Raw genomic sequence first — 12,697 nt, forward strand, 5'->3', positions numbered from 1 at the left:
AGTTATGCTTCACTGTGTAGTTGTGCTTCACTGTGTAGTTGTGCTCCACTGTGTAGTTATGCTCCACTGTGTAGTTGTGCTTCACTGTGTAGTTATGCTTCACTGTGTAGTTGTGCTTCACTGTGTAGTTGTGCTTCACTGTGTAGTTGTGCTCCACTGTGTAGTTATGCTTCACTGTGTAGATGTGCTTCACTGTGTAGTTATGCTTCACAGTGTAGTTGTGCTCCACTGTGTAGTTGTGCTTCACTGTGTAGTTATGCTTCACTCTGTAGTTGTGCTTCACTGTGTAGTTATGCTTCACTGTGTAGTTGTGCTTCACTCTGTAGTTGTGCTTCACTCTGTAGTTGTGTTTCACTGTGTAATTGTGCTTCACTGTGTAGTTGTGCTTCACTGTGTAGTTATGCTTCACTGTGTAGTTGTGCTTCACTGTGTAGTTGTGTTTCACTGTGTAGTTGTGCTTCACTGTGTAGTTATGCCTCACTCTGTAGTTGTGCTTCACTGTGTAGTTGTGCTCCACTGTGTAGTTGTGCTTCACTCTGTAGTTGTGTTTCACTGTGTAGTTGTGCTCCACTGTGTAATTTGCTTTTTGTTAACCTCATAACATTTTTCAGCTTAATTTTGTTCACTAAGTTGTGAACATATTAATTTGCACAACATGGCTGGAACCTGCACGAATCTTAATAAACTTTAGCACACTGTCTAACAAACTTTGGAACTTTGGCACAGCTTTGGATGAAACTTCGCCAGACGATCATGAATAACAGTTTTCGACAAAGTTTTGAATATTTTGAGTAAACATTTGCACGGTTCTGAACATTTTGTAAAACAAAATCAGACACGATATGGTACGTAGATGTTGTCTGAGAGATGATTGTGATGTGTGCAGGTAACCCTGGCGAATTGATAGAGCGCTCCCATGCTCATCCTATGAGCGGTAGCGGAAACGGATTACATGGGTCACAAAGGGTTGTAATCAGACCCCAGTGGGTTGATATTACATAGGACATTACAGTTCATAACGGGTATTTCAGCACACACATTACATAGTTTCATATGGTCAGTTTTACCGACTAGATACAACAGATGGATACAAACTTAACATGTCAGGTATTTTGTTGTTAAGACTAAGGTATTGTGACATTTCTTGCAGCGTTTGTTTAAACCTATCCACAAAAGGCTACATATTTTTCCCACAGTGTAAGATATAGTGTTCCACTTTATGTCCAAATCTTTGGCTAGAGATCTGTCTATAAGAAAGGGTTTAGTTTTACACAATATTAATGCAAGATTTTCTTCGGAGTTTACACAAGACCGCTACACAATATGAGGTAGAGTCCTACTTTTACACACACTGACATTTACAATATATATTTTTACGCTCACAAACATTTCGTGAATATCACTTCTATATTATGACACTTTTATTGTGTTGTATTTACACACACACACACACACACACACACACACACACACACACAGACACACACACACACATACACACACACACACACCCACACACACACACACACACACACACACACACACACACCCCACACACACACACACACACACACACACACACACACACACACACACACATATATATATATATATATATATATATATATATATATATATATATATATATATATATATATATAATGATACTTTATACTGTCATATTAACAAAACAAAACAATACACTTACATTTACACAATTCACTTACTAATATATTTACACAATGATTTACATAAAGTGACCTACTTATACAGAGATGGAGTGGCATGCTTATAAAATGATACATCTGCACTTTTAAACAATATGAAAGAAAACGAAAACATAATAACATACAACACAACTTAAACCTAGTCATAAACAGATCTATTAATTTGCACAAGGTTACGTTCACAAATACTCTCCTACAGACGGTTTATATCATACAAATTACACTGTGTCACAAAACTTTTTACATTTGGTCGAGGTATGTGTGTGTGTGTGTGTGTGTGTGTGTGTGTGTGTGTGTGTGTGTGTGTGTGTGTGTGTGTGTGTGTGTGTGTGTGTTATAATCATTATCATTTGTATGTTACGGGGAGAAAGTTTTACACTTGTGTTCCCTGCCCCTTAACCTTGTATATAAGTTCCATGTCTTTACTTTTTTGTGTGTATAAACACCACACACACACACACACACACACACACACACACACACACACACACACACACACACATACATACCTCGGCTAAAGCCAAATACTCATTTACAGACCAGCTCTGTAAGAAGGATAAACACCTGGGTTGAGTGTGGGCCGGCCCATGTTGACTCAGGGTCAGTTCAGTAACACTAAACATTATACCATGAGTGTGTGTGTGTGTGTGTGTGTGTGTGTGTGTGTGTGTGTGTGTGAGTGTGTGTGTGTGTGTGTGTGTGTGTGTGTGTGTGTGTGTGTGTATACCACACATTCTTTAGTGGCAACGTTGGTTTAGGTCGGCTGTGTGTCTGTATATAGGTGTATGTTAAGGTGGATAAGTATGTACAGTGGGATATAGCACTTCTGTACTAATGTTCACAGCTTCACACAGTCTGGTACCTTGAAGTACTCTGACGACTGTACGTACTACGTCATTCGTCACACCTTTCCAACGTACGTTCAGTTCAGGTCCGTTGTACTCTGGGAGGCTTTGCAACGGCACCCCCCATTTTCTGTTAATGCATCAAATTTACTGTACTTTAGTCTGCTCTGTGTAGTTATGTACAGAGCTTGTATGATGGTGTTGTCTTTTTCTTCCTGTCTTTTCGCTCTTATTTTCCAAAAAATTTATAGATTATTTCTTTCACTGTTCCGAAATGAACGCGAGTTGTTCAAATATCTTTTTTGTTCTTCTATAACATGGTTGCTGTAAATCTCTGGCTCCTTTCTCTCTTCTTGATATTCTTCCACACACCATCAAATGAGTCACATAAATCACAACTTGATCACTACTGAAGACTCTTGCCATTACTTAATGGTACATTTTTTGTCCTACATCTGAAATAAAAAAACACTGTCCAAACTCATTTAGATTTACTCTCAGTTATAGAAATAACATTATTTCACCTTCTGTCGAACTGAGTTGATTAGAAGGTTATGGACAAGCCTCATAAAGATGTGTACCAGGGAATATTGTAAGCCAGGTAGACCATCTTAGTCCAGTGATGTCAACTTTGTGTTTACTATTGCCAACTATTGTAAGCGACCTGACACTCAAACTTGAGAGAGGCAATATGATATGTTTACTTTGCTAAATTATCATTACATTATTTTTTTCCCTCTTCAAATCGTACATAAGCTGTTTCAGTAAAGTGTCATAAGTTCAAATGTTCGCTGGCATTTCGAGATATTTTTATGAAATCTGATGAGATATTTCCTGTGACGTCACACGCGCAATGTAAACACAGCGGGCACACACAAGTGATGGCCGACGGCAGGACCGCCCTGACTGCATATGACTTCCTTTTTTTTAGCGGATATTTTAGAATGCGTTCAGGTTACTGTACTCAAGGATGCTGCCACTGGAGGATACTCGTTTAAGTTTTCGGCATCTAACCGGCACACTATAACGCCCTAAGCTAAGCTAGACTAGGCTAAGCTAGGCTTCGAGGGCGTTTTATAACGAACGACGAATTTTAGCGCAATGACAAAATCCTGATGCTTACCAGATGTGCGGCTTTATGTAGCGCAGCTGGGTCATGTTGTGTGTGTGTGTGTGTGTGTGTGTGTGTGTGTGTGTGTTTTACTCTCATGTTTCGTGTTTCCTTGTCTCTTAACTATGTTTTATGTTCCGTGTCTTCACTTCTACGTATGCATCCTCACACAAACATCCCATCCTCAGCCACGTACCTATTTATCGACCAGCCACTAGAAGAGGATGAACAGCTGTGTTTAGCTGTGGGCCATCCGTCGCGTTGAGGATTCGAACTCATGCGGGCCATACCCCAGGCAGCCTCGTACTGAGTAATGGTCAGGATTGCTATCCATTACATCTCAAAGGCCCGTGTGTGAATGTTTGATGGTGTGTTAAGATTATCCACGTAACAAGGTTGGCATGGTGTCTTATCAGTGACACACTGTTGTCTGTAATGTCAGTCTTGACACATGGGTTTGCCCCTGAATGTGTAAGTGCATTTACGAGGACGTCTGTATGAACGTATGATTTGCGGTAACTAACTCATTTGTAGATACGAATCTTGATAATATAGGTATAATAGTAGTGTCATATGTCTGGTATTTGAATTCCATCTGAAAAGATGACAAGTTTGATCTGAAGTCTTAGAATCCTTGATTGATTTTCTTTTAGTATAATGAAGTATGTCCCTCACCTTTCCACACAATCTGATGTTGTATAAACATCTACACAATTCTAAACACTGTGTAACTCAGTTTTGAACGCGAAATGGTTCATGGACCTTGTCTGAGAGGATTACCAGACACCTACCTTAGATACTGAATTAGATTTACAAAATGTTGACGCAAGATTTTTCTACGGAGTTTACACAAGACTGACACAGTGGAAGGTAAATAACCGACTTTTGCACAGACTGACGTTTACAAGATGTGCCGCTCACACAGTATCACCTCACGTACACTACCACTCTCTCTTTACTTCATACTCTCTTCAGTTCCATATCGACGACTCGTGCAGCACTGCCAATGTTTTCAGGAGCGATAGTGAGTTTGGAACCCAGAGAAATACATCACCAAAAAGGTTAGACTTATGAAAACAAATGACTACTATAATAAGTTCAGTTTACCATAGTACAGCAACCTATGGATGATGATGCATTGTTCGGCATAGGGCCTACAGTATGAATACAACCAATGATAAATGTGATTAATCTTCTCAATATAGTACTCATAAACGTAGTCACTGAGAATGCCATTGTCCCCGCTCAGAAGTCCGTTTTCTGTTACGAGTCTTGCGTTGCTCTGGTAATATTGCTCGATTTGCCGCCATCATTTTAAAAGAAACACAACGCAAAGTAAGCCTCGACACCCCTCTTATGTAGTTCAGTACCCGGTGCATCATGGGACACTGAACTCGAAAAAACAATGACTATTGCATTGAAAACTGTTTGTAATCGCCACAGAATATTTATGGAGTATATATTAGATAATGTGTACGCTCTGCCAGCCGCACGTACACACTCCTTGGTGACGTCAGAGTCAGGAAAATGTAAACAAACTTAGATTAATGTCAGTACTGCCATACCGGAGTGCAACACACGAACCATCTTTGTATAAGCCTGCAAGTAAATACATTTAAACATTAAGATTACTGCTTAGAATTATGAACTCATTTTCATGATATTTAACGTCGCTGCCTTAGTAAACTTACGGCCTTTGAGTTGAACCTTAAGCATCGGGTCAAAGGTCAGGAAACCAAGCAATATTAACAGAAACAACGTCTACATAATGAACCCAGTGTCATGAGACCATGGTAAATTATTTGAGTTATGCACCAAATTATCTATAATGCACGACACTAGCTGTGTTTGTTCGTCACATGAATGTGTTCTAAGGCGAGAAAACTCCCAGGACAAAGACTTGAATTAGGATCAGGTTCAAGTTGCTGGGTTACTTGAACTCTCTGTAATCCTAGTTGGATATTTCGTTAACATTCTATATCAATATATCTATAAGTCTATCATCGATTCTCTGTTTTCTTCTTGACTATAATCTATGTAAGCGGATGTTCCTCCATGATCATAACAATGATTTTACTATTTGTACTTCTTTTCTTCCACGTCCTTCCATGTCTTTTTTTTTTTTTTTTGATTTTATTTTTCAGACAGCCCAGTCGTTGGGCAGTCAGGCCTCCTGTTGTCTGTCCTTCTCATGTAAACTCATGTAAACTCATATCACGACCCTCATCATCCACTGTAACGTCTGCAGGTGAAGTTCATGCAGCAGTTTGGCTACGTTCCTAAGGGAGACAAGGACGTTGATCTGCTCTTCACCTCCCAGTCGCTGGAAGAGGCCATCAAGCGGATGCAGAAGTTCGGAAACATCCCACAGACGGGCGTCATTGACAACGCTACCATAGAGGTGAGAGAGAGAGAGAGAGAGAGAGAGAGAGAGAGAGAGAGAGAGAGAGAGAGAGAGAGAGAGAGAGAGAGAGAGAGAGAGAGAGATGACATCACAGAATATTATATTACGTGAATCCCAACACTGAAGGAATTTATATCCGTGTTATGACTCTAGCTTTGGTGTGGCATCTGGTACAGGAAGGTCAGGGCAATGTCTTCGTCAGTAAGGCACAGTAAGGTCTGGACAATGATGCTGTGCAGGAAGGTCAAGACAGTACTGTATTGTTGGGTCAAGACAACGGAAGATATGTATAGCGTGCGGGAGGGGAGTGATGTTGTGGTCTGATGACACAGCACTGGAGGAGCGTGAGGGAGGCAGGAGGCAATCCCTGCCTCACATTTCCAGGACCTTCTGCGAGAGGGAGGAGCTATGGCGGACATCATCAAAACCTCACCTGTTTTTGGGGGATTGACTGCGGGTTAGTGAACACTGTCCAGGTGTGTGGCGAGGACCTGGGTGTTGGTAAACACTGTCCAGGTGTGTGGCGAGGACCTTGGTGTTAGTAAACACTGTCCAGGTGTGTGGCGAAGACCTTGGTGTTAGTAAACACTGTCCAGGTGTGTAGCGAGGACCTGGGTGTTAGTAAACACTGTCCAGGTGTGTGGCGAGGACCTGGGTGTTGGTAAACACTGTCCAGGTGTGTAGCGAAGGACCTGGGTGTTAGTAAACACTGTCCAGGTGTGCAGGGAGGACCTGGGTGTTAGTAAACACTGTCCAGGTGCGTAGCGAGGACCTGGGTGTTAGTGGACAGTGTGCAGGTCGAAGTCCTGGACACGCTGCTTTCAGAGAGAGGGAGACAGCGATGGTCGGCTTGGGTGTGGTTTGTGGTCCAGGTACTCTGGTCGGATGGCTACCAGTGCTGGTGACCTCAGGAGAAAGTTTGGCTGGATGAGCACAACGGTACGACCCATTAGACGACGGTACGACCCTTGAACACGACTGCGCAACCCAAAAGCACGACGGAACGAGCCTTGAGCATGAGGGTACGACCCTTGTATACGACGAAGGGTTGTGTCGCATCTGACACGACCCAGACAGGTTGGTTGGTGTCAGACCTGACTCATCTTCGTGAAGGGGATGACCGTGTGACCCAGACCCAGGCGAGGGGGAGCCACACACCTCCACAAACGTTGCAGGTCATGTGAGTCCACCACACCAGGACTCGAACAATGTGCTCGCGAAGGCACGTTCAGCGAGGCCGCAACGCGCTACGTCGGCGTATGCCTCCTTACTTTATCTATCATAACTCGAGATTGATTTACAAACTAATTTCTTCCTTTTTTTCCTGTTCATTATCCCTGCTATAGTCTTACATCCCATTCCATGATTTGCATAAGATATATATTGAGTTTTCTTAATGACTGCCCAGTGCCCATTCCTTAGCAACATTCCATAAGTTGAGTTGTATATGCTGATGTAATCATTATTTCTGTGGTTGTTGCTGGTGTGTGTGTGGCGTGGGTGAGCAGCTCATGCAGACGCCCCGCTGTGGCCTGCCAGATCTGGACCCAGAGGAGTTCCACACTCAACACATCCGACGCAAGCGCTACATCGTGGGTGGAGAGGGATGGAAGAAGAGACGGCTTACATACCTGTGAGTACTGATGAACAGGGGTTGAACAGGTGCATACAAACACCTGTCTCTGTAGAGAAGGGTTGAACAGATGCATACAGCCACCTGTCTCACTATGGAGGGATTAAACAGGTGCATGCAATCATCTGTCTTAGTAGAGAGGGGATGAGCATGTACATACAAACACCTGTCTCAGTAGAGAGGGGTTAAACAGGTGCATACAAACACCTGGTCAGTGGAGAGGGGTTTGAACAGGTGTTTAGGTATCCCTATCTGTGTGTAGAGAAGGAAAGTTGAACATGTGGAAAGACAAAAGCATAATATGGACATGATGACACATATGTATATTTATATATATATATATATATATATATATATATATATATATATATATATATATATATATATATATATATATATATATATTCAAAATACTCACTCCATCTCCTTCTCACATCACCACTACTTGTTTTCACCTCCCCATTAGCCCCCTTCACTGAAGTTCCCATTTGCTCCCTTGTCTTACGCACTTTATTTACTTCCTTCCAAAACGTCTTTTTATTCTCCCTAAAATTTAATGATACTTTCTCACCCCAACTCTCATTTGCCCTCTTTTTCACCTCTTGCACTTTTCTCTTGAACTCCTGCCTCTTTCTTTTATACATCTCCCACTCATTTGCATTTTTTCCTGCAAAAATCGTCCAAATGCCTCTCTCTTCTCTTTGACTAATAATCTTACTTCTTCATCCCACCACTCACTACCCTTTCTAATCAACCCACCTAATCAACCCACCTCCCACGCTTCTCATGCCACAAGCATCTTTTGCGCAAGCCATCACTGCTTCCCTAAATACATCCCATTCCTCCCCTAATCCCCTTACCTCCTTTGTTCTCACTTTTTTCCATTCTGTACTCAGTCTCTCCTGGTACTTCCTCACACAAGTCTCCTTTCCAGCTCACTTACTCTCACCACTCTCTTCACCCCAACATTCTCTCTTCTTTTCTGAAAACCCCTACAAATCTTCACCTTAGCCTCCACCAGATAATGATCAGACATCCCTCCAGTTGCACCTCTCAGCACCTTAACATCCAAAAGTCTCTCTTTCGCGCGCCTATCAATAAACACGTAATCCAGTAACGCTCTCTGGCTATCTCTCCTACTTACATACGTATACGTATGTATATCTCGCTTTTTAAACCAGGTATTCCCAATCACCAGTCCTTTTTCAGCACATAAATCTACCAGCTCTTCACCATTTCCATTTAAAACACTGAACACCCCATGTATACCAATTATTCCCTCAACTGCCACATTACTCACCTTTGCACTCAAATCACCCATCACTATAACCCGGTCTTGTGCATCAAAACCACTAACACACTCATTCAGCTGCTAACAAAACACTTGCCTCTCATGATCTTTCTTCTCACGCCCAGGCGCATATGCACCAATAATCACCCATCTCTCTCCATCAACTTTCAGTTTTACCCATATCAGCTTTTACCCAATGTGTTTGATGATAGAGTGGCAGATATAGGGTGTTTTGGTCGAGGTGGTGTGCAAAGTGAGAGGGTTAGGGAAAATGATTTGGTAAACAGAGAAGAGGTAGTAAAAGCGTTGCGGAAGATGAAAGCCGGCAAGGCAGCAGGTTTGGATGGTATTGCAGTGGAATTTATGAAGAAAGGGGGTGACTGTATTGTTGACTGGTTGGTAAGGTTATTTAATGTATGTATGATTCATGGTGAGGTGCTTGAGGATTGGCGGAATGCTTGCATAGTGCCATTGTACAAAGGCAAAGGGGATAAGAGTGAGTGCTCAAATTACAGAGGTATAAGTTGAGTATTCCTGGTAAATTATATGGGAGTGTATTGATTGAGAGGGTGAAGGCATGTACAGAGCATCAGACTGGGGAAGCGCAGTGTGGTTTCAGAATTGGTAGAGGATGTGTGGATCAGGTGTTTGCTTTGAAGAATGTATGTGAGAAATACTTAGAAAAGCAAATGGATTTGTATGTAGCATTTATGGATCTGGAGAAGGCATATGATAGAGTTGATAGAGATGCTCTGTGGAAGGTATTAAGAATATATGGTGTGGGAGGCAAATTGTTAGAAGCAGTGAAAAGTTTTTATCGCGGATGTAAGGCATGTGTACGTGTAGGAAGAGAGGAAAGTGATTGGTTCTCAGTGAATATAGGTTTGCGGCAGGGGTGTGTGATGTCTCCATGGTTGTTTAATTTGTTTATGGATGGGGTTGTTAGGGAGGTGAATGCAAGAGTTTTGGAAAGAGGGGCAAGTATGAAGTCTGTTGTGGATGAGAGAGCTTGGGAAGTGAGTCAGATGTTGTTCGCTGATGATACAGCGCTGGTGGCTGATTCATGTGAGAAACTGCAGAAGCTGGTGACTGAGTTTGTAAAGGTGTGTGAAAGAAGAAAGTTAAGAGTAAATGTGAATAAGAACAAGGTTATTAGGTACAGTAGGGTTGAGGGTCAAGTCAATTGGGAGGTGAGTTTGAATGGAGAAAAACTGGAGGAAGTAAAGTGTTTTAGATATCTGGGAGTGGATCTGGCAGCGGATGGAACCATGGAAGCAGAAGTGAATCATAAGGTGGGGGAGGGGGCGAAAATTCTGGGAGCCTTGAAGAATGTGTGGAAGTCGGGAACATTATCTCGGAGAGCAAAAATGGGTATGTTTGAAGGAATAGTGGTTCCAACAATGTTGTATGGTTGCGAGGCGTGGGCTATGGATAGAGTTGTGCGCAGGAGGGTGGATTTGCTGGAAATGAGATGTTTGAGGACAATATGTGCTGTGAGGTGGTTTGATCGAGTAAGTAATGTAAGGGTAAGAGAGATGTGTGGAAATAAAAAAGAGTGTGGTTGAGAGAGCAGAAGAGGGTGTTTTGAAATGGTTTGGTCACATGGAGAGAATGAATGAGGAAAGATTGATAAAGAGGATATATGTGTCGGAGGTGGAGGGAACGAGGAGAAGTGGGAGACCAAATTGGAGGTGGAAAGATGGAGTGAAAAAGATTTTGAGTGATCGGGGTCTGAACATGCAGGAGGGTGAAAGGCGTGCAAGGAATAGAGTGAATTGGAACGATGTGGTATACCGGGGTTGACGTGCTGTCAATGGATTGAACCAGGGCATGTGAAGCGTCTGGGGTAAACCATGGAAAGTTCTGTGGGGCCTGGATGTGGAAAGGGAGCTGTGGTTTCGGTGCATTATCACATGACAGCTAGAGACTGAGTGTGAACGAATGTGGCCTTTGTTGTCTTTTCCTAGCGCTACCTCACACACATGAGGGGGGAGGGGGTTGTTTTTCCATGTGTGGCGAGGTGGCGATGGGAATAAATAAAGGCAGAAAATACGAATTATATACATGTGTATATATGTATATGTCTGTGTGTGTGTATATATATATATATATATATATATGTGTGTACATTGAGATGTATAGGTATGTATATTTGCGTGTGTGGACGTGTATGTATATACATGTGTATGGGGTGGGTTGGGCCATTCTTTCGTCTGTTTCCTTGCGCTACCTCGCTAACTCGGGAGACAGCGACAAAGCAAAATAAATAAAATAAATAAATAAATAAATATATATATATATATATATATATATATATATATATATATATATATATATATATATATATATATATATATATATATATATATATATCATCCCTGGGGACAGGGGAGAATACTTCCCACGTATTCCCTGCGTGTCGTAGAAGGCGACTGAAAGGGAAGGGAGCCTGGGGCTGGAAATCCTCCCCTCTAGTTTTTAATTTTGCAAAAGAAGGGACAGAGAAGGGGGCCAAGTGAGGACATTCCGTCAAAGGCTCACTCCCCTGTTCTTAACGCGACCTCGCTAGTGCGGGAAATGGCGAATATGTATGAAGAAGAAGAAGAAGAAATATATATATGTATATAAATACCTACAGGGTAGCCAACTGGTCGCCACAGCTGAGGAGCAAGAAGAACATGCAGCGTGAGCTCCGGCGAGCCTTCGACGCCTGGAGTACTTACTCCAACCTCCTGTTCACCGAGGTGGACACCTCAGACGCTGACATCATCATCTACTTCGCCAGCTACGATCATGGCGACGGGTGAGTGCCGTCTCTGTACATGGGTATAGTACGCACACAGGTGGTGACCGCATCGCTGTACGCAGGCTGAGGATCGCGTACGGGGAAAGGGGAAGTGTGGGTGAAGATATAGATAGATGTAGAGATAAGTAAGGATACAAAGGCTGATTTCTATTCAATTGGTGCATCAGTATATAAAGGGTAGCTATACTTATTCCCTTAGGAAGGGAAGTGGTATATTTGCATACACACGCGTGTGAATTTGTACTAATATACACCAAAAAATGTATGTTCCGGTGCCGAAGATGAGTGTCTGAGGTAGTATGAACATACACACTCAGGTATGATAAATATGACAGCGCCGGTGTTTTTATGGGTATGTGAAGGTGCATGTAATGACCACACACACACACACACACACACACACACACACACACACACACACCATACACACACAGTATTTAAGTTAAATATATATTTGCATCTTCAACCTTTGCCTACATTTGCCTACGTTTGATTCAGTAAACTGTTGATAAGTGGGTAAATGTCAATACTACTACTACTTCTACTACTACTACTACTACTACTACTACTACTACTACTACTACTACTACTACTACTACTACTACTACTACTACTACTACTACTACAACTACATTACTATAACTACAACTACTACTATTACTACATTAGTATTACAACTAATTCTGCTTCTTCTACAGATGCACACACTAGTTACATAAAGAGAGAGACTCGTATATGTTGCAGTGACGTGTATATATATCCTGGTCTGGTGTACATGTATATATATCCTGGCCTGATTTTTTTTTTCTTTTCTTTGTCGCTGTCTCCCGCGTTTGCGAGGTAGCGCAAGGAAACAGACGAAAGAAATGGCCCAACCCAA

At 42.1% G+C, this 12,697-nt stretch overlaps 1 protein-coding gene across 4 annotated transcripts in view; it reads left to right on the forward strand.

The window, feature by feature from the left end:
- The window catches only part of LOC139758421 (matrix metalloproteinase-2-like), a 78,389-nt gene that overhangs the window by 39,406 nt on the left and 26,286 nt on the right, over window positions 1-12,697 (forward strand). For all 4 annotated transcript variants that reach the window (XM_071679807.1, XM_071679809.1, XM_071679808.1 and 1 more), the window contains exons 3-5: window positions 5,932-6,084; window positions 7,596-7,720; window positions 11,650-11,814. In XM_071679807.1, the coding sequence (XP_071535908.1) occupies window positions 5,932-6,084; window positions 7,596-7,720; window positions 11,650-11,814 (443 nt within the window). The remainder of the gene's footprint in view (window positions 1-5,931; window positions 6,085-7,595; window positions 7,721-11,649; window positions 11,815-12,697) is intronic.

This window comes from Panulirus ornatus, chromosome 30 (assembly GCF_036320965.1).
Source record: "Panulirus ornatus isolate Po-2019 chromosome 30, ASM3632096v1, whole genome shotgun sequence".
Lineage (NCBI taxonomy): Eukaryota > Metazoa > Arthropoda > Malacostraca > Decapoda > Palinuridae > Panulirus > Panulirus ornatus.